Genomic DNA, 22,931 nt, shown 5'->3' with positions numbered 1-22,931 from the left:
ATCGAACTTTGGGGGCCTATACGGCAAAGGCGCAGTTCGATATGTCAAAGGTTTTGGGTTCGAGTCTCGATATCGGCACTTTTTTTAGTTGATGAACTGTTTTGAAAATGAACCCATAAGAATAACGCTCTCGTAAAACTCGGACTTTATCCTCTGCGTCCGTTCACAGTACCTTTATACTACCAAATCGTGTTCTTTATTCTCTCGGATGGCGCTGCCCAACTGTGGGTGAACGAGCCTTAATTTCTCATAATGGAATTGTCAGATTCGTCTGACATTTCACCTCTCCAAATGTGATAGGGATATGGCATGTAATTCCATCGAGTACCTGGACGTTGGATTTCAAGTAATAAATAGCTTTATGATTCTAACAAAAGGTTTGTAAAAATATAAGATTCAATAGTGAAAATTAACAAACTGCATGAAAAAAGCACCGAATGCTTAACCTGCAAACATACGAGAATTTCAAATTAAAGTGATTGCCAGAATTTCTAAAGCAGGTATTAGACTATGAAAAACAAACTTGCACTTTTTGACTGTTTGGCAGTTTGCCTGCTTATTTTGTTTTGTCTGCATGTACCTATTTGCAGAAACGTCAGCCTGCATACATTTTGCTTTGTTTGCGAGTTTGCCGCAAACAAGTTTGCCAGTTTACTAAACTGTGTCATAGTCTAATACCTCCTTAACATAAGACTAGCCTGACATTTTTTTTACCTTTTTGAAATGTTTTAAAAGAGGGTAACACAATCTCAATACAGGATTGCCAAACTCATCATTCATTTCGCCAAGGCAAACAATTACTAATTAATGAGATTGTATTATCCTTTTTTTAAAGCGAAGGGAACATTTAAAAAAGGTTAAAAAATGACAGGTTAGTCTTATGTTAAGGAGGTATTAGACTACGACTCAGTTTACCAAACTCTAGAATAAAAGGTTATACAGCGTCATTACAGTATCGCCAGATCTCCAACTTTAAGACACTGACAGACTGACCTTTTCCATTATTTTTTTCATGAAAATAATTTCATCTAAGTAAATATTGTTTAAGTACTCAATACTGCATCAGGGTTGCCAAAGCATGCATAATTCTCAAATAATAAAAAAAAATGGAAAAAATAGTACTGAAAAACACAAAAAAGAACAACTACAATGTTTCGATCACAAAAAAAAACTAAAACAAAACTGCTTCCCATAGCCAAAGCTAAACGGCGCAATTTCCAGGCATCACACAGCTGTTTCGACATAAAACGCTCGCCGAACTAATGCTCGTAAGCATCGCTTCAAGAGATCCAGGCCCAAACTAAAGCCGGCAGATAATTCCAGCTCGACTTTGTTTCCGAGCGCGATTATTCTGCGATCGGGGATGCCATATGTTGTGCGTTCTACGCTTTTGAAATGTTTTAGCTTTGCTGCGTCCCGAAAGAAATCGAGCCTTGCTAATGAGCCAGTTAATATGCTGTGTTTAGAGCAGGCGAAAAGGAGCGGGTAAATTAAAGGTTTCAATGGCGTGGTAAATTTGGTGGGATTTAGTTGATACATTTTACGTAAATTGTAAAAGTGTACTCTGTAAAACCATCTAAAAGCAAAATTAAATTAAATTTTGAAAACGTTCAACTACATGTAAACAGGCTCAAATCTAATTCAACATCCATCAATCACCAGTTTAACGGCAAATTTGAATGAATGGAAACTCACCACATAAATGTTAAACTCACCACATTTTATTTACGAGTATCTGACAGTTCCCTGAATGTTTAAAAAAGATGATTTCGTTCACTTTTAGATTCTAGTGAGGAGTGTTTAATGGTTTTTGAAATGAAATGCAATGATTCACGTCTGTTTGTCTGTGGTTTAATAATTTAATGTAATCAGAATAATCAAAAAAAAAACGAAAAACCAAGTTAAAAATTATTTTTTTTTAACAAAAAATTAATGGTACATAAGGGCTCAAACACGTCACAGCAAACATGTTAATCCACCTGTCCAAAACAAAACCCAACTCGAAAAAAGACGGAAAATTTACTGCCCATCATAAAACAAGTCTCGCCGACGACCCCGCCGACGTCCGTCCCTTTTCCAGCTGGGGAGGAAAAGCTCGTAAAAAATAAGGAAAAGCCAGCAGATATCGATTCGGCCAACGGAGCCAGCTTTTCAAGGATTCAAACCGCGCCGCGAGTCGGCGGTCGATAATGCTGCCCGAGGACGATTATATGGCGTTTACGAAATAAATTTTTTTAGCACATGATTTTTTTAAACAGTTCAAATCAAATATTAACGCTATCAACGTCGCAACTAAATTATTTGCCAACCTTCAACTGTTTTCACCACATTTCCACCGTCTTGGTTTTCGCTTGTCAGTCTTCATTTTCGTAAATATTTGATGAAGGATATATTGATCACATCGCCGCAATGCATTCACAGAAGGAGTGAAACAGACTATCTGGCTGTGCTCTACATTTTATCGCCCAGAGCGTAAGACGTCCGTCCAAGAAAGCCGCGTAATCACAATTCAATTATCCGAATGCATTCATACGGCAAGCGAAGGCTGCTTTGATGTTGATCAATGTTTCGAAAAGGTCCCACTGTAAATAAATCGACAATTTTAACCATTTTTCAAAAGTTTGTCAATGCATTACACAACTTGGCTTACTTTTCTTCCTCTACGTTTGATATATTCTTGTTCGGTGTGGATATTGCAATAATTGTGTTGCTAGAGTAGAGCTAATGCATCGAATCGACAGTGTGTTCTTGAGCCACTTCCGTACCATCATCGTGCCAAATGGTGGAACAGTTTCTTAGCAGTTCCAAGGTGAGGTGGATCTTTCAGCTGTCATATCAAGCAGGAGGGGTGGATTTTGTTTGGAAAACTAAACGAAAATTTTACAAGTATCTGATGTAAAATTTCACGGAAAGATCTTGTGACAGAAAAAAATGTGTAATTTTGTACCAGAAATTTAATGAAGTTTTGGTCTTTTCCCATCCCATGTATTTTTTTTTTTCATTAAAGTATGTAAAATTACATAAACGGAGTTACAAATAAACCAACAAATTTTAAACGCTCCGATCCTAATTTTTTTCTGTGTAGTTATTTTATTTCAATATTTTCGTTAAAATCGTTTTCAAAACTCTACGTATCGGTCCAAACACACAAAAAAAATTGCCGAATGTTACATCATTTATGATGTAACACTTTTGCACGTCTTTAAACATTTAAATTTAAATGCAATTTGATGTAAATTTGCAACAAATTATACGTAAAAACTTGATAACACGTAAATTCAACCGTTTACATCGAATCTCAAGTTTACCTCAACTGCTTTTACATGTGATTCATCTTTTCCGTGTCAAGTAAATTCACACTTTTTTTCTGTGTACCTCAATTAATGTAAAATTCGGCCTTTTTCTGGAATATATAAGTTTTTTCTTTGTCCCGTGAAATTCCCACGAATTTTGAAAGTTTGATTTGATGGTTCCCGTGAAAATTGGAAATTTTCAGCATGAAAAATCACTTAACTTGGATGCTTTACATGTATACAGAAATCTTTCCGGTTGTTTAATCTGAGATTTTCTAAGTTATTTTAGTATATTTCACACCCCGTGAAACTTGGTGTTTTTGGATAGTTTACCCCGTGAAAATTGCATTATTTTTAGCGTGAAAAATCACTATTCCTACCTGATGTACCGTAAAACGGGGCGACTTTGATAGCCGGGGTGGAAATGAGTTAGAATCATACTGAACGTAGTAGAGAAGTGCTCAAAGTACCTCAAGAAGAACCTTTCATAAAATTTTGATAAGTTTAAAAAGTTAGATAACTATAGTTAATAAAATGTTGATGACATTCTTTATTTTAAACTTCTCAAAGTGTCATGATTTTCTCAATGAACATGATTTTGAATCGGAAAACGGAATGCATTTTCGGATTCTTAGGACAATTTTCCACTAGGAGAAGGTTAAATAAGTTTGTAAATAATAAATAATATGTGTTTTTGAAACACAATTTGAAAAAATCTCCAAATTTATAGGCAATTTCAGTTAAACAAATTTCATGTAAAATGTGAAAACTTGTTATTCGTGCTTCGATTTCAGTATAAAATGTAATATAAATCGATAATTTTATGAACAAAACTAGTTGTAACAAATTTCAGGCCAAATTCCGACTTTTTAACAATTTTACCTAAAATTAATATGTATTTTGTTTAAAAACTTATAATTTTAGTTAACTAAATATAAAAATTGTTTTTTTTTCTTAAAAACTATATCAGCTACTTTATTGATGGTATATTTAACGTACAAATAATGTTTGAACATCTTAAATATGATTCTAACAAGAAAAACTATGACTACACAGAAAAAAATAATGTAAATTTGGAAGCTGTAATTTTGGAAGGTTGAATATTACCTCTTTTATGATGTAATTTTACCTCAATTTAGACCGAAAAAGTGCCATTACACCAGAAAAGTGGTAAAATTACACATTTCCAGAGGTAAAATTACACCTTTTTTCTGACATAAAAGATGTACCCCTTCCCAGATGTAATATTACCATGATTTTTTTTCTGTGTATCAATGTCACCCCGGAATTTAAACTAATAATTTTTAACGTAACTATTTTTCAAAACACTATTGAAAAAACTTTTTTTGCAAAATAGTGCATGGGTGGCCTACCCCAGTACATGTTTTAAAAATAATAATCTTGAGAAAAACCTTACCCGCTGGAAAATATTCCAAAAACAAATTGAAATCCTATCAAAGTCACCCCGGTTTACGGTACATGCTTTTGAATGCGATTTTGCCATCTGATATTTTGTTGTATATTTAAACCATTTCACATCTGAAACATATCCAATAATAGAAGAATTAAAATTTCTTGATAGAACGAATAGCTACCAAAATTGTATGACAATGCCCTCCTTGTTATTATAGAAAGAACACTCATAAACACAGTTGTAAAGTGGAAAGGATTCAAGCTAATAAGTTGGTTCCACATACTGATGGACTACATATTTGTGCATGTAATTTTACATGAAATGTAATAAAACAATGCAAAGACTACATATTTTTGAATGTATGTTACAAAGTTTGTTGCTAAAATTGTATGAAGTCTTGCAAAAAAAAATGAAATATTTTTTGGCTTAAAAATCTTCTTTTGATTCAAAAATGGAGTCCGAAACGTTCTAAAATGCATTTTACTCGATGAAAATTCGAATTAGGGTTTTGGAAAGATGATAACACAAAGGCTAAATCTGTGTTGGTCTTCTAATAAATTTAAAATAACATGAACTTTGATGTAAAAAAAAGCTGATTAGAACTAAAAAAAACTATCAAGCTACTACATAATAATTCACCAAAAAACTGGATTTAATCATTAAAAATCAATAAATGAGTTTCATTCACTACAATTAATTGTGTTGATGACCTTCTAAATTCACAGAATCCCAAATCCCCACCTTCGCTCGGTTATCTCTATGGGGTACTTCCAGGAACCAACCCGACATTACCGTTCCAGCATCGACTCCTAATTACATTCCACCCTCGAAGCTTTGCAAAACTTTAAAGGTCATCGCATCGCACACCGTCAATGAGTCGACAATTTTCCACCAGCAGCAGCAGTTTTCAGTTCAGATCTTTCCAAGAGCCGCCACCCACGGCGTGGGGAGAAAGAAAAATGGTCCTTTCTGTGTTGCCCTCTCTCCATACATTGTACCTATATGCTGCTGAACTGATCCTGCAGAGCAAATATATGAGCACGTGCTATCGATTGACAGCACTAAAGCTCTGTGTGGCACTCGTTTTATGGCTGATATATGGCCAACTGTTGGTGAGTTGAACGATTGTCACTATTCTGATAAAAGTAATATTTGCAAGTTACGAAAGTTTGAAAAGTTCAAACTCCCTCAACTTGTGTCCTTCAACCTACGCTGACCCGGGAGTTCAACAGTCCATAGCGAAATCCAGACTGCTTGCCTTAGGTTCAAGGCCACATTGCTACGATTCGTTCACTGCCACCACCCCTGCGGACGCAAGAGCTCCCTGTTTCCAAGTTTATTAACCATCATCGTCACTCGAAGCCAGACGACAATCAAAGTGCATCGTACTAGCTAGTAACAGTTACTACGCCGGAGAGTCCACCACACCCCGTCCTAGTCTGGAACGTGTGGGATGGGATTAGATTTCGGGTACGTGACATACTGGACGGAAAATGAGATTTTCGCAAACTGAACCGAGCTGATCTTGAAGTTGATGGATTTGTTTGTGGTTTTTTGTTCGGTGCTGAGCAAACAATCTGGAACCTCGATGGGCAGTACGATTTCTGGGCAGGTTCTTTGACCAGAAAATTGAAGATTTTGTTTTTACTATATTTTTAATTTCTCATATTATTTGACTAAACAACTCTTCATTTTGCTTTAATTTTTAAATTTGTCAATTTTAGAACCCAATCAATATTTATACTACTCGCTGCAGACAACAAAGAAGCACGTGACAGTTACTCCCGATTCTAGGCAACCTGTGGCTGGAGGGAGCAAGAAAAGTGCATTAAAATTTCTTCTCTTTCTCCCCATCAAGAGAGGAGTTTCACGTGCAAGAAAGATGGTTTCCATCATTTTATAGATGGAGTGAGAAGAATCTAGAACTTTTCAAAGAGAAAAAAATACAAATGATTCAAAGTTTTTCATTGCACTGTAAAGAATAATTCTAATAATTTTATAAAAACAAATAAACGTACCAAAAACTGAAACTATACTCAGGAATGAAATTGGAAAAAAATTAAGTTGGGGAAAATTCTACTCAGATTTGTATATATTCTACAAAATGTTGGTTGAACTTTGAGTGATTTTTTTTTCAAATCAGACTGAAAATTTTCGGTATCGGTGAAAATTTAGTAATTCAATAAAAATGGGATTGTTGCGAAAATTCTCATATTTTTCAAAGTATTTCAGAGATGAACACTATAAAAACTATTTAAAAATTAAAAACCTTTTAAAAATCACCTCAGTGATCGATTGCAAAAGCATCCTGCTTGGATTTTACGAAAAGAGCACGGTAAATAAAATATGTTGACGCTCATCAAGAGAAAAACTCGGCAGGGAGCATGGCTCTTCTCTCTTGCGCACGAAAGATCGGTGAAAAGAAACTCAAAAAATCATCACCTGGATTATACGGCGGAATACCGATTTCACTAATACACTTGCAGGTGTCGACGTGTGGCGTGTGTTTGTAAACAAAACGAAATAAATGGTGAAATAAGCAAAATATCTTCGACTGAATGATTTTCCTTGAAAAGTTCGGGAGCAATTTTCTTTTGCGTATTTCGCCTCCTCTCTCTTTCACGGGTGAAGAAAAGCAAAAAGTTTTGTTTTGATATTATTCCGTCCCTGAAAAGGGCTCATGGCACTTCAAATCGGACTGAATGAAACACATCCGGCCTGATTTCGTTCAGCCAGTTCCGAGACATTAGAGTTATATTTTGTTTACACTCATCCCCACACACAAACATTTGCAAACAGTTTGACAGTTTGGTATACGATATGTACGAGCGAAGGTAGGTCTAGAAAGCATAAAAAAGTTTGATTTTTCGAGTGATTGTTTAGCCTTTCCTAAGTAAGAAAGGCTAAACTATGTTTAGAAATAAAAATATCTCAAAAATACTACAATTTTTTTTTGCCTTCAAATTTTAAACTTTTATATATTTTTTTTTATCTTTTTAACATTAAATTGGAACAATTTTGAAAATACAACAGACTGAAATTTGAGGAAAAACTAAAAATAACTCATTCTTCGTAATTTAATTATTAATATTTTTTTTTTTAAATACATATCTCAGCAACCCTAGGTTGGATCAACAATGTCCAAACAAGAAAATTGTAGAGAATTTTCTAAGTTTTTCAAATATATTTTTTCAGAGTAAGACGACCTACATTGGCTTTTACTTGAGAACGGTGCATTTTATCCAAAAATCACGAAATAACTTATTGTTTCCGAATTCAACTTGAAATCATGGATGATTTTTGGAAGCCTTTTCTGATGAATTTTGACAAACACATCAAAAAATTAAAAAAAAAGAAGGTGGGGTCAATTTGAAAAAAAAATTGTGATGAAAATCCAAAAAATAGGCGATTTTTTCCGTGTACCTTTTTCCGAGTATTCTTGACAGTTTTATTCTTGACAGTAACCCACGCCGAAGACACCAAATCGGTCACCAAAAATCCCTTGTCAAGAAACAGATTTTCGAAAATTCCATAGCTCCAAAATTGAAAAAAAAAAAAGGCTGGCATGGAGAAACTAATAATGCAAAATGGCTAATTTGTCTTATTTTAATCTAATCGAAGAAAAAAGTTTTATCCTAATTTTAAAATCCAGAAAATTAAAAACAGAGTTTCTCTGCGAAATTCTAAAAATCTGCTCAGTTAATATTAAACGGAAAAAATCTCAAAATTTGATCTGTGGAACCAAAACAAACCAACGCGATAAACTAGGGGAAATAAACCCATTTTAAGCCCTTGTTTGAATGATGCTGGATAATCTGGAGTGTTCCTTGAAATCACTAAAACCAAGTACACCAACGAGTAGAGCAACTTTTTGTGAACATTTTTGTTTATTTTCACTTTTATTAAAAGTTATGCTATTCCTTTTACAAGCATTTTAAAAAAATATTTCAAAAACGCATTCTAATCAGTCGTGTGCATTGGGCCACGCCCATTTTTCTATTTTCAGCTTAGTTCTTTTTTTCTTCCAACGCTCGTTTGGGTCTGCTTCGTGCTGCCAAAATTGATGAAATTTTGAGCGAACACTCACGAAAAGTAGCATTTATAGAGAAAGTTTCCTGGCAACACCACAAGCGCTGCTGGTGGTGTTGGTGGCCACCCTTTGTTCTTTATTTGCCTTCGCTTCTCGCTCGGTTTTCTTCAGCCTTCGATTGGAATGGATGGTCAAAATTGAACGTCAAAATACTTAGCGCGTTTGTTTTTTTGATGGCGCTTGCTAATTATTTACATGTTTCGGGATTATTTTTCAAGTGAGTGACTAAGTAACGGTCAAAAGAACGTGTTGCCGGTAGTTGGAAGCAATTTTATATCTTGAGCGCTTTGAAATCGTTAGCGCAAGTGAAAAGATATTGATGGCGACTTTCGTTAAGCAGTTAACCTCTAATCTTGCGTGTGGATGTGTGTGCCACCAAAATGATGAGAAATGGTCTCGCAAAATAGAAATTATGATCAAAAGTGCATTAAATTTGATCTTTTTGGCCAGTAAACGGCATAAATTTGCGTGCTTACTCGAGGCGGTGCTGTTGCTGGTAAGTTTACAGCCTAAATAGTATTTTTGGAGCTTTAATCGAGCATCAAACTCTCCATATGACGAAGATAGGTGTTTGATTAGAAAGGGTATATTTCCCCTAGCTACGTTTGACGGAATATAATTTTGCACACTTTAAGTTGAAAAGATTTCTTCCTGAGTCCCAATGTCATGAACTCTGTTCACGTTTTGCGACAGTTTTTGATGAAAAAAAAAATGTATAATCAGTAGTTTTCTTTGAAAATATCTTTTTCGCTTCAAAAATATTAGTATACTTTCTGCAAAAACTAATTTTTGTTCGCCTGTGATTGTAGTGCCATCGAACAACACAAAATCATTTAGTTTACAAACACAGTGCCAGAACAGATGCAGCTGGTTTAACGTTCAAGACATATATTCCGAACAAACAGGCCCAGCAAGTGGATAGAGAAAGGTGGATAAAGACCAGACGGAGTAAAGCAAAAAAGAAAGGTTACACCTCGAGGAAGGAAAATATCAAATGTCATATTTTACCCGTGGGCAAGATATTTACAATGTTGAGGGAACAAAAAAGAGTGACCTCTTTTTAGAGATTTTTTTACTAAATTCGGATTAGCTTGATTTGGATTTTACATTTGCATTTTTTGAGGAAAGCATTTTTTAATTGATTTTTTTGCTTATGTTATTTTGAATTTTATATTTTTTGAATAAAATAAAATTATTATGAAAATTTGATAAAATTTATTATTTTATTCCTAGCAGGTCAATCTGAAGACTGTTTGCCTGCTTCGATATACGTTTATTGGACCTTCCCAAAGCACCCCCGATTGTATGTTTTGAGTTTACCTTTCTTTAAATGTTGTTCCTCTTGAGGTAGGTAATACGAAACTCTGCAAACAACAATCGCACCGACATCGGCGGCAGCAGCCTTTTTTTTATCACGTCGATACGCGCAGCTTAAGGTTCGTCACTAAGAGATTAAGGTGGTGCTACAGTGAAACATTCGAACATTAAAAAAAAATAAAATTTTAAAATTGTTGAACCGAACAAAAAACATTTGGAATTCGTCAAAATACAACACAAATTAACTCAAAGAAATAAAAATGTTAGTTTTTTTTCTCTCCGTGCACGAGCTCGATTGGAGGGTAACCCGTTTGCCGGTTTTGTCCGTACACGCCGTGTAATGGATGTAAACTACAAAACAAATGTTGTAATACACGCCGGAACGACAAGCGGAACCTGCGGACGTAGCCAAATAAGTTCCCCATAGTTGTCGAACGGGGCGGCAGCAGTGTTCCGAGAATTGGAAAATGAAAATACAGTTGTTTTCAACAGGGTTTCAATTGATTCCTAACTTTTTTCTTACAAAACATATATTTTCTATTCATTTGAAAGATTTTAAGTGAACAAAATTGTTATTTTTATTTATTCGCTTTCGACGCCACCAAAATAGGCCCAAAATAGATCCCATCGCATTTCTCCCCAACCAGAAAAAAACAGACCAAATTTATTGACATCTCCCGGGGACCCAAGGGATCCCCCACACCTTCCCCAAAAAAACAAAAATCAACAAACAGACAGAAAAAGGGGTGGCCAACTCACCGTTTCACCATACTGTCGACGACGACGACGACGTTCGCCGATCCGTTGGTCTCCGTAATGACGACGACGTTTTTTTCCTCCAGTGATCCTATTTTGGTCGGCCTGGCCTACTACGGGGTCGGCTGGCGGATGGGGGTTGCTTTGATGGACCCAAACGCCCTCACCCAACAACTACCAGACCACTAGACTTTTTAGGATTCCTTCGATTGCTCGGCGAAACTTGCCCGACTTTGATGGTATTTTGAAATTTATTTTGCGTAAACATACAAAAATAATCACAATTTTCTTGCAACTTTTGCACGACCACAATTCAAACTCACACACACTCAATCGATCGATTTTGAAAACAAAATGGATTTTGTGGACTTTCGGGGACTTTAACTGCTTTTAAACAACCTTTTTTTTGTAAAATTTCTTTCAGTGCACTTTAACGCGTAAATCGAGCCAGAATCACTTTTCAAAACAAGACGACATTTTCCTTCTTCCCGAAGAACAGAGCACAGTGATTTCGCCTTATTCCTTTCTCTCTGTTGCTGCACCGTGAACGCATACAATCGCAGCACACCAGCAGCCTCTCTGACACTTGACGTATACACCAACAATAACAGCACTTCTGACGCGAGAGATGGTGCGCTAGTGTTGGTAAACAAAGCTGACAGCTCCAGGCGGTGCGCTTTCACGCTCACACACTCACGCGCGAGATTATCGCGAACAGAAAAAAAAATAAAACAGACAACGAAAGCGAACGCAAAAGAAACTTGAGAGAAAAATCGCTTTTTTCACTTCCTTTCTTTTTTTCTTCCAGTGTATGCCGTTGTTTTACAAGCGTGTTCTTTCCGCAATTATATTTTCCAGAACTATTTTTTGGCAACTTGGCAAGTTTTCCCCCTCCTTTCGGACTTTCTTCCGTGGTGCGTAGAAGGCACCTGGAGAACTCGACTCTTGCGACGGAGAAAAAAAAACTCTGCACAATTCTCTCCGTGTTTATCACCTAATCCATCGATTCGATAACATTCCGCCACGATAGAAAACGTTCAAACCAGTGCAGTTGCAAAGTAATTTTACGTTCTCAACAATATTTTTGCAAAGCAAAATGCACAATTTGTGAAAAAACACACACTGAGAGAAAAATGTGTATCCGTACGCGACGCGCGACGCCTGTCTTCCGCTTTGCGTGTAGACCTCACCGTGCTCGGAATGAAACTGACTATAAAAACGGAGAGGCTCACACAGCATGGGAGAAGAAAGAACAAAAATATGCCCCGTTTCGCTCGTTTGGTCGGTTGCTCTTGCTCACTCCAGTGGCGATTTGTGTTGAGTTGCACGAACACTGGCTAAAATGTGATCGAATGACAGTTGGAATGAAGGAGAACTGTCAAAAATAAGTGACAGGTGACAGCAATGCCACCCACCCGGTGGGCGTCATGCTGTGGGTAATTTTTCGACTGTGAATGGGTTGGAAGCGGTGTGTGAATTTGACGGAGTGGTGCAAATAAATTTCAGGCACTGTTTTTTTTATAAAGCTTTGTTAAACAAACTGAGCCATGAGATAATGATAGGTACTTGATGTAATACTGCCTTGAAAAAAAAAAATATAAACGAGGATTTTTTATTGATTTTAAAAATAAAATATTGGATTACACTCATTACTTGATTTTTATTTAATTTATAATTATATCTATTTTCATCATGCTTATCAATACAAATCCCTTATTTCTCATATCTCAAATCGCAAAAAAAAAAACAAAGATTTATGAAAGAGCAATTCCAGCTCAAATCAGGATTTTTTCTGGAACTTTTGTACCCGACCCTTTCCAATATCAAAGAAACTTTGTAGACATGTTTTACACTCATTTTCGATTTTTAGAATAACTGATTTTTTCGGCAGAAAATTGCCGAACTTCGGCAAATCAACTATCCGAGCGATAAGTTGTGCGATAAGTGTTCTGAATTCTGCCGAAGTTCGGCATAAAAATCTGAGTATGTAGGCCATTTTTTAGTTTATGGAGCCAGTTGTACTCAAGAATGACATTTGAGAAGGGCATAAGTTATTTATCCCGTATCCCGAAACCGTTACATCGTATCAAAAAGTGGTAGAAACTTATAGGAAATCGGACGGGCTTTCTGGAAAAAATACACTGAAAGAAAAATGCATACCACTTCTATTAGATAGTTAAATTTTTAAGTTTAAAAGTTAAATATTAAGGAGAACGATTTATTTTCGTTCAAAATTTTTGAGGAAATAGCCTAAGATGTTACAAAAAGTCTCACGAAAAATTCAGGATGGTATGTCTCTCATAAAAGAGTACAAAAATCATTTACTCAAACTATTTTTTAGATAAGTGGTCTAAACGTCAAAATTTTCTAAAACCGATAGTAAGAATATTCTCCAGACAATTTTACATAAAAGTCTCCATATTGACCATTGTCCTATGTCCAATCCTTGTGAATATAAGGCGGGTTAAAAAAGGTAAAAAATAGGTTTTTTTACAGATTTTGCCAATTTCGATATGACAGACTTGATTTTTCAGTCTCGCAAATATTTTTACTGAATAATCTCATAGAAGTGGCATGTATTTTTCTTTCAGTGTATTTTTTTATTTTAATTTACAGCATTATTGTTTTTGCTTTTTTAATTTTCAAAAATAGGGATTTTGAAAATAAATATAGCATATAATAATAATTTTTCGAAAAGAGTATTTTTTTTGCAATTAAAAATATTTCATGAAGGAAAAGCTGCTATGCAAAGCATAAAGAAAAAGAAGTTTCTTAAAGAAGATTAAAAATTGTGGAAAATATGTTTTTTCTCAGCGTCACCTTATTAACCCTCACTGTTCAACTGACCATTTCTCGTAGTGGTTCAGTTGTTTACCCGTTTCAATAACACTAATTTAACAATTTTAAAATCAAGCCTAATATTTGAAAAAGTCCAAAATAATTGTTTGTATCTTTTTTTTAAAGCATTGAAAAACGAACAAATAGTTCTGAGATATAACCAATTGAAAAATGGAGTCTAATATGGTGACGCTGAGAAAAAATATGTTTCTACAATTTTTCAACAACAACAACCAGCGTTCAGATCAACTAAGTCTTTAAATAAAAATTGAAGTATATTTGCTGTTTTCCCAAATCATTTTTTGCGGGGTTGCCATTGCTGAAATCCAGAAAATCTCTGGACTTAATATTTGAACAAACTCTTTACACATTATTTTTGTTAGACTATCACACTTCCCGAACAGACGGTAATAACTAAATGCATGCCATTTCAATAACAAATACTGTTAAAATAACAGAAAGTGTTATGGAATATTCTTGCAAAACCCATTTTTGCATAAGAGTTCAATAACAGTTTATGTTATCATAACAAAATTTGTTATCGGTCTGATATTGATTGAAAGCCAGAACAACTTTGGAATAACATTTTTTGTTATGGAAGAATACCTCAAACTGTTATTGAGATGATCGGATTAGTTGTTAAAATAACAAAAAATAATAACAAAGATTTGTTAGAAGAATAACTTAAAATGTTATTAATATGTTATTACAATAACAATCCAATAACAAAAAAATCATAACGGCGAATAACAAATCTTGTTATGAATAACATAAAATGTTATTGGCCTAGTATTTTCAAATATCGAAAAATGTTATTCCCAAGTTATTTCCGTCTGCTCGGGTTATTTATATGCAAAATTATATGGCAAGATTTGATGATTCCTAAAAAGCTTATGTATTCGAAATTTTGTTCAAATTAAAATTCACAAAAATAACGTTCACAATTAATAATTGCTTGTTTGCTTAGTAATAATCTTCTTCTACTTCATGTTTTCATATAACTATAACAAGAACAAAGTTGTTTTATAAACTGTGAGTTAAAAATGAATTATACAACCAACTCATCATGAATTTACATGTCTGAACATGTCTTACGAGTTTTTTGTAACATTTAATGAATCAGAAAATGGTTGATGTTTTTTGCTCAACAAAAAAGAATCAACTGGCAATTTGTCGAATTCCAAGTAATACTAATTCTATACTTTTATCACTCACCTGATACGCCTTCGCTTAATCGGCTGCAACATGTCATCCAGTTGTGCGTTGATAAATCTACCCAATTGGGTAGATTCACCAGGATTACTATAACTTAGCTTATTAACACAGTTTAACATATTGATTATATTACTTTTTTTGTTAAATAAATAAATAATATCAAATAAAAAACGTTGAGCAGTCTTTCCGGGACAAGGAGAGATCACTTTGGTATTTTGAATCAGCCAAACTGCCACTAACTTCAAACTGAGGAATTCCTCGTACTTCCGAATCGTTTATGTCTCATGTTGTACGCAAGTTCTGCCTGGCCGATCACGTTACACAACATCACGAAATGGGTATACATATTTGAATAATACTTTGAATAACTTATTAAATTGAATAAATTACTAAAATTATAAAATAAGTCAGTCAGTTATGGGCAAGAACGGACTACACGATCTGCACCATCGCCAAGTTGAGCAGTCTTGAAGCGAATGGCTGCAGTTTCAAACAAATCCACCCAGGAAAGCAGCCGACCCAAATGGTTCAAATGTTGGTTGTGGAGGAAATCTTGTTGAAACATGTTCAAAACACCACCGATAGAGCCGAACGGACGCGTCATCATCGTTCAACAATCGGGCAGTTAGGTGTTTGCGTTGTTCCCATGGGGAAAGATAAAGTGAGGAAAAGTTGTAAAATCTTTGGAAACGCCTGAAAGTAGACTGGCTGCGGAGCAATGCAGTGTTGCCGAATTTGGAGGGAAGGTTTTATGGTTTTTCAAAAAGGCAATCATTTTAAAAAAGTTCAATATTAGTTAAAATGCACTAATCCACTTATTTATTTCATTTCAAACATTAAACTAAACATTATGATAAAATAGAACTACACATTTTATTATTATGTCCTACAATTATGTAAACTCGATGTATACCGCTTACTCCGATGGATATTGACATAAGGAGTGAGGGATACATTTAATGTTTACATTTTTTCAGAAGTCCAGAAATGATAAAGAAATATTGATCCGAATCAATGAAAAAAAAATCAAATGGGCTAACTCTGCAGTTTAAAAGTAATCGGTTCTGGTTTTTACCACACAGAAAAAAAAATCATGGTAATATTACATCTGGGAAGGGGTACATCTTTTATGTCAGAAAAAAGGTGTAATTTTACCTCTGGAAATGTGTAATTTTACCAATTTTCTGTTGTAATGTCACTTTTTCAGTCTAAATTGAGGTAAAATTACATCATAAAAGAGGTAATATTTAACCTTCCAAAATTAAAGCTTCCAAATTTACATAATTTTTTTCTGTGCACCGTTAAATCTAATTTAAAGGAAATTTCCAATAATGGTCAAGCATGGTTATCTTTACACGTTAAAAAGTAGTAAAAAGTGTGCAATACTCAATTGAAATCTTGATAAAACGTCTTAAAAGACAATTTTTTAACCAAGAAATAAATGGCAGCGTTGTCCTTTAAATATTGACTACCTCGTATACATTTTTTAAGGGTCCAATAAATAAAATTTTGATATTTTTGCTTTTTGTGTGTTTTTGAATAACCCTGACGCTAGGCGGTTTCAAAAACACCCAAAATGTAGAAAAAAAACGAAAACATGGTTTATTGGACCATTCAAAAAAACTCTAGAAATGTTATTTATACTGCGTTATGGGTAATTCTCTACACAGAAAAAAAAATCATGGTAATATTACATCTGGGAAGGGGTACATCTTTTATGTCAGAAAAAAGGTGTAATTTTACCTCTGGAAATGTGTAATTTTACCACTTTTCTGGTGTAATGTCACTTTTTCAGTCTAAATTGAGGTAAACTTACATCATAAAAGAGGTAATATTCAACCTTCCAAAATTACAGCTTCCAAATTTACATTATTTTTTACTGTGTAACAACTCACACGAAATCGGGAAAAGTTGCCCCGACCCCTCTTCGATTTGCGTGAAACTTTGTCCTAAGAGGTAACTTTTGTCCCTGATCACGAATCCGAGGTCCGTTTTTTGATATCTCGTGTCGGAGGGGCGGTACGACCCCTTCCATTTTTGAACAAGCGAAAAAAAAGGTGTTTTTCAATAATTTGCAGCCTGAAACGGTGATGAGAAAGAAATTTGGTGTCAAAGGGACTTTTATGTAAAATTAGACGCCCGATTCAATGGCGTACTCAAAATTCCAAAAAAAAACTTATTTTTCATCCAAAAAACACACTAAAAAAGTTTTAAAAACTTTCCCATTTTCCGTTACTTGACTGTAAAAAAATTTGGAACATGTAATTTTAAGGGAAATTTAATGTACTTTTCGAATCTACATTGACCCAGAAGGGTCAATTTTTATTTTGAACAAATTTTTTCATTTTTAAAATTTCGTGTTTTAAGGGGTTTGCTTATAAACATCACGAATTATCGCGATTTTACGAAAAAAAGTAATATTGAATGTTAGGCCATTTTAAAATGTTAGTCTTGATTTAAAAAAATCAAAAATATTTTTTTTTTCGAAAAGATCACAAAATTTTTCGATTTTTGAAAATCGGACCATTAGTTGCTGAGATATCGACATTAGAAAATGGTGGGTTGTTTGGGTGAGACTTAGAAAACATAAATTTTCCTGTTTTTAAATCTTTGCATGGCAATATCTCAGCAACAAAGGGTCGCATCAACAAAGTTCAAAAATGCAAAATAAAGAGAAATTTCTCAGCTCTTCAAACATATTTTTTTTTCAAAAGTGGGCAAACATTGGCACTTATTTAAAAATCTGAAAAACTGCTAATATTTTCAAAAAAGCTGCCTAAAAATGGCATTAACTTGAAAACGGTGAACTTTATCAAAATTTCACTAGAGTACTTTTTGATTGCAAATTTGATTTTACATAAAAAAAGAAGTTAAAAAATTTTTGAGACCAGTATTTCGATTTTTTGAAAAAATCGGTATTGATTCAAAAATTCATAACTCGGTCAAAGATTTTTTTCCGCTCTGGAAATTTCTGAAAAGATGGCATTTGATGTCCTCTAAAACATATCAGAAAATGACAAAAAGTGAAATTAAATATCATCAAAATTTTGTTTACCGTGTATCATTTTTTTTTTTTCATTGTAGTTCATATCCATACCTACAACTTTGCCCAAGACACCAAATCTATCAAAAATTCCTTCAAAAGATACAGATTTTTGAATTTTCATAAATCGTTTTTGTATGGACAGCTGCCAAATTTGTATGGAAAACTAAATGGACAAACTAATGATGTAAAATGGTGTCTTTGGCAGTGCTGCGATTTTGAGCGCTCTTTCGCTCATGAGCGAGCATTTTTCGCTCATTCGTGAGGAGGAGCGATACGCGAGCTTGCTCACGTTTGCTCCTCCTCATGTTTGCTCATAAATTTTATGAGCAAAAATGCTCATCGCTCGCGCTCGCGCTCATTTTTACTCATTGAGCAAAATGAGCGGTAGTTTTTTACCTGTTACTTTTTTTCAACAGAGCTTCGAGATTGTTTTTTCATGGAGGCAAGAATAGGCAAATTTTAATAATATTAGATGAAAATATTTTTATAAATTATTATTTGAAGCTTGTTTTGGAGTCACAGTTTTGGTGTGAAATTAGGATTTTCTTTGCTATCTGAAGAAATAATCCGATTTTCAAAAATAATGTTGATCTAAGAGTAACACGTTAATGTGAAATATTTAATTTAGCTGAAAAGTATCTTTTAAAGAACATAATAATGTTTTCTTGGCAAGATATTACCGTCATCTGGGGTGAATCGAGACACATTGGGCGAATTGGAACAGCTGTTTTAGCCTTGTTACTGTTTGATATTTGGATGTTTTTGTTGGTTTTGGATAGAACAGACACAGATCAACTTAAATAGTGTATCGTTTTCCAAAATTTAAGCTTTTAAGTGCTCTAAAAGCTGCTATCCCTATTCAGACTGTAGTCCCGATTCGCTTTAGTAAATTTGTGAACGTTTTGAAGTCTGGGCATCTCGATCGATTTCTTTTTGTTAACAGCTTATTTAAGACTTTAAAAAGCCGTTCCTTTAAAGTTTTGTTTAAATTTGAAAGTTTTATCAACTCTGAAAAAAAATAGCTGAAAACATTAGATGAATACATGCCCCTTTTTCGTGATGAAATTATCTCAGGAATATGAAATGAGCTTCAAAATGACAATTCGATTGGCCTGTGCGAGATTCATCAACAACACCAAAAATCTAACTATTTTGTAGATGAGCGCTCATTGAGCGCGAGCGCATGCGATGAGCAAGAGCGAGCACGAGCTACCTGTTAAGTCCTCGCGCTCATGAATGAGCGAGCACGGCTTCTGGCTCGCTCGCTCATTCGCAACCCTGGTCTTTGGGAATAGCGAAGGCACCAAAAAAGTTTCAGCCCGATTAAAAAATACAAAAATTAAGAAAAAAAGACCGATTTTGTAGAGAATTGCCCCACTCTCAGTTTAAATTGAGGTTATGTTAATAAAAGATGTGATATTAAATTTTCCAATTTAAGATTTTTCAAATCTACATTTTTTTTAATTTTGTACGGCAGAACTTATAACTTCGAGCAAAGAACAAGCAACCGGACTGTTTTAACTGAAAATGCAAAATTAGGTTCCATGGGGCTGTGATAAACTTGACTACGACTTAAGAAAATTTTATTAAGGGTGACAAACATTAAATTTTTATTGTTTTTTTTTTTTTGCATTTTATGTACACACTTGCTGAAACGATTACTGGCCATTTTACACGGTTAATTTCTTTGGATTTTTTTTCTCAAACTCCTAATACTGATCTTTATAGAAAATGTTTTTTTAAGACCGAATATTGTAGTTATTTTTTTCCTATTAAAAGTGTGCCAAAATATAATTTAAACAGTTGCTAAGACCCCGAAGAAATTTCAAGCCGAAATCAAAAATGCATTAAAAATATATTCAAGACAAGAGACAAGACATTATTCTCAAGAAAAACTATTTTAAAGACGAGACATTTAAGACGCAAGACGAGACGCTCTTCTAAAAACGATAGAAAACAAATTTGTATAGACAAAGCCGGAGCTTTCGATGACATAAAACGCTTGCTTTTCGTGCAGGCTAAGCACAGGGAAAATTTATTTTCACGCAAGCAAAATATAACGACGATTACGGCGGGACAGATTTTTTGTTTAAAAGAGACATTTAAGAAATTTTTGAGACAGACTTTTTTTTAACGATGCTGGAACGTTTGATGACGTTGTAATGCTAGTATATGTTTATGCAAGCAAAGCATAAGAGAGATCTCGTTAGAGAGTGTTGTGCACACGGATTGCACAACTTTGCATTCTTAGCGTAGCTCCAATGAATGGTTTGCGTTAATCACAACGCACGCATTGCAGCTGACGCTAAGGGAACGGACGATAAATCAAGTCTCGTTTTCGTAACATTCACGCATTGATGCGTGTGTCAAGAAAATAGGTGACCCATTTTCTAGATGCGTGGATCAGTAAAAATAGACTAAGAGGATTACCCAAAAGCGAGGGTGACGAAGTTAACGATTCCGTTGGTCCGTGGTGCAACCTGTTGAGATGCATGGCATGAGTCAAAATAGATTAAGTGATTCCTAATAAATATGCCCTGCTCCGAGGAATCGGAGTCAGTTATGTTCGAGAAGTATAGTGAGTCAGTTCTTCCATATCACAAGTCCCAAGCAGATACAACAAGAGAGACAACTTTTAAAGACAGATTTACTAGACAGACCCACTGCTACCCAGCTGGGAAAATTTGACGATGTCGTTTTAAAATGGTACTTATTCCAGACGAAACATAAAGGCGGCTTCTAATAAAATACTTTGAAAGTTTTCTAAACAGTATATTTTTGCTCAAGCAAAACATAGTTACGATCCGGGTAAAAAGACATAAGATGGATCAAGGATCAACTAAAAAGTTAATGCTGAGACGTAAGGCTAAGACAAAGGCGCAAGACCAATGCCTCTCCTTTTTAATGGTAACTAATCCAGACAAAACACAGGTTTGTTTCTTTAAAAATATTTTGAAAGCTTTTTAAAGAGATGTTTTTCTCCAAGCTAAACATAATTACGATCGGGTTAAGGATTTTTTTAAGGTAATACAAAAGACAACTCAGAAAAAAGATATAAGACAACAAATTTCGTAGTTTTGTTCTTCAAAAAAACTTTGAAAGTTATTTAAAACTTTCTGAAAAAAATTAAAATTTATTTGAACAGTATATTTTTGCTCAAGCAAAACATAGTTACGATCCAGTTGAAGACTTTTTTTTTAAAGATAAGACAAGAACTCGATTAGGTGTGTGAAATATTTGTTGAGTGGTCTATTTTCCTTATAAATCAGGTGATGTTATGCGAGATCCCGAAGCTTTCGCTGTATTGAACGACGTACATGCTGAAGGGATGTATGAAGGACCCGTCGCACCTCCAAATTCACTGTTCGGAGATGTCATCGAACATCCTTTGGTTGTCAACCAGGAGGAACTTGATGACATAATTCCTCATTTCGATTCCCATTTCAGGAGAGACGAACATGGTAGCGCCGGGTATTATACCAACTATGGTAAGTTGCTAAATTTTTTGTAAAAATATGTTTCATTCAATTTTTAGAACTCTTTCATCGCTTTCCAGTTTCAAACTGGCTCCGGGAGGATCCAGGGTACTTAACAGGACTTCGTGTGATCTATAAGTTAAGACAAAGGTTTGCTAAAAGGTCCAATATAATCAGAGTCTAGGCATGTAACGCGAATCGCAGAAATTATAAATAGCGGAGTTGGCAGTGGATTTTTCGGTGTAATTGCTACGATGCACAGATGCAATTCTACCAACGTGCCAGGGCACATCTCTGAAGCACAGTGAAATGTTAACATACGTAGAAGCTAAATCTCAGAATACATATTTTGGAGTTAAACTGAAAATTGCGTCGAATTGTGCTAAAAAAATGAAAGAAAACCCACTGTTAGATTAGAGAATACGTGCTCTCATTTAAATTGAAATAAGAAAAGAAAAACCAGTGAACAGAAGATTACACAGGTTTGAGTCTTTAAAAATACTTTGAAAGCTATTTAAAGAGCTGTTTTTCTCGAAGCCAAACATAGTTACGATCCGGTTTAAGACTTTTTTGTTTAAGGTAAGACAATAACTCGGTTAGACTAAAGACAATCTCATCTTTATGTTTGGTATGGTATTTGATACAACTAAAGCATTAAGATTGTATAAAAATTTCGAAGTTTTGTTCTTCAAAAATATTTTGATAGTTATTTGAAGCGTTCTGAAATATTTTAAAAGTTATCTAAACAGTTGTTTTTGCTCTAGCAAAACATAGTTACGATCCAGTTTAGGATTTGTTTTAAGGTAAGACAAAAGACAATTCAGACAATCTTGAGGGACAAAGTTTTTGTTAAGGAAATATTTGCAAAGCTATTTAAACCGTTCTGTAGTATTTCAAATAGTTACAAAATAGTTTGTTTTTCTTCAAGCAAAACATAATTACGATCGGGGTTAAGACAAATCTTCTGGAATTTCCAGAAGATATCAAAATCAGCTATTGCTAGTCATTTGTCGGGTTTTTTTTAAACCTGCATAATATTTTGTTTAGTAAATTTTTAGAACTCTTCCATCGCTTTCCGGTTTCTAATTGGCTTCGGGATGATCCAGGCTATTTAACAGGACTTCGTGTGATGAAATTACTGTGGTAAGTAGTTCAATTTGTCATTTATGCGACATTAATTCGTTGAGAGCGGAAATTACACCTCAAGATTAAAATACATTTTGAAATGGTTTTAAAGAAGATTTCTATAAACATTTACGCATTCATGCGTGGGTCAAGAGAATAGGTGACCAACTTTCTAACATTGATACGTGGATCGGTAAAAATAGACGAAGGGAGGATTACCCAAAAGCGCGGGTGATAAATTTAACGATTCCGTTGGTTCACGATGCAACCTGTTTCGGATGCGTGAATAGAAATAGAATGAAGATGATTCGTAATAAATAAGCCCTGCTCCGAGGAATCGGAGTCAGCGAGATTCGAGAAA

The 22,931-nt window shown here is 34.5% G+C and overlaps 1 protein-coding gene across 2 annotated transcripts in view; it reads right to left on the bottom strand.

Moving 5' to 3' along the window:
• LOC120421777 (protein pellino) overlaps window positions 1-14,988 on the bottom strand; it is a 58,768-nt gene extending 43,780 nt beyond the window's left edge. The window contains exon 1 of one of the 2 annotated variants that reach the window (XM_039585045.2): window positions 14,924-14,988. In XM_039585045.2, coding sequence (XP_039440979.1) covers window positions 14,924-14,955 — 32 coding nt within the window. In that variant the 5' untranslated portion in view covers window positions 14,956-14,988. Of the gene's footprint in view, window positions 1-10,873; window positions 12,082-14,923 lie in introns of those variants that run through there. The other variant, XM_039585046.2, reaches the window with a different exon arrangement.
• Window positions 14,989-22,931: the final 7,943 nt, after the last annotated feature.

This window comes from Culex pipiens, chromosome 1, assembly GCF_016801865.2.
Source record: "Culex pipiens pallens isolate TS chromosome 1, TS_CPP_V2, whole genome shotgun sequence".
Lineage (NCBI taxonomy): Eukaryota > Metazoa > Arthropoda > Insecta > Diptera > Culicidae > Culex > Culex pipiens.
This window is presented reverse-complemented; position numbering and strand designations above follow the sequence as displayed.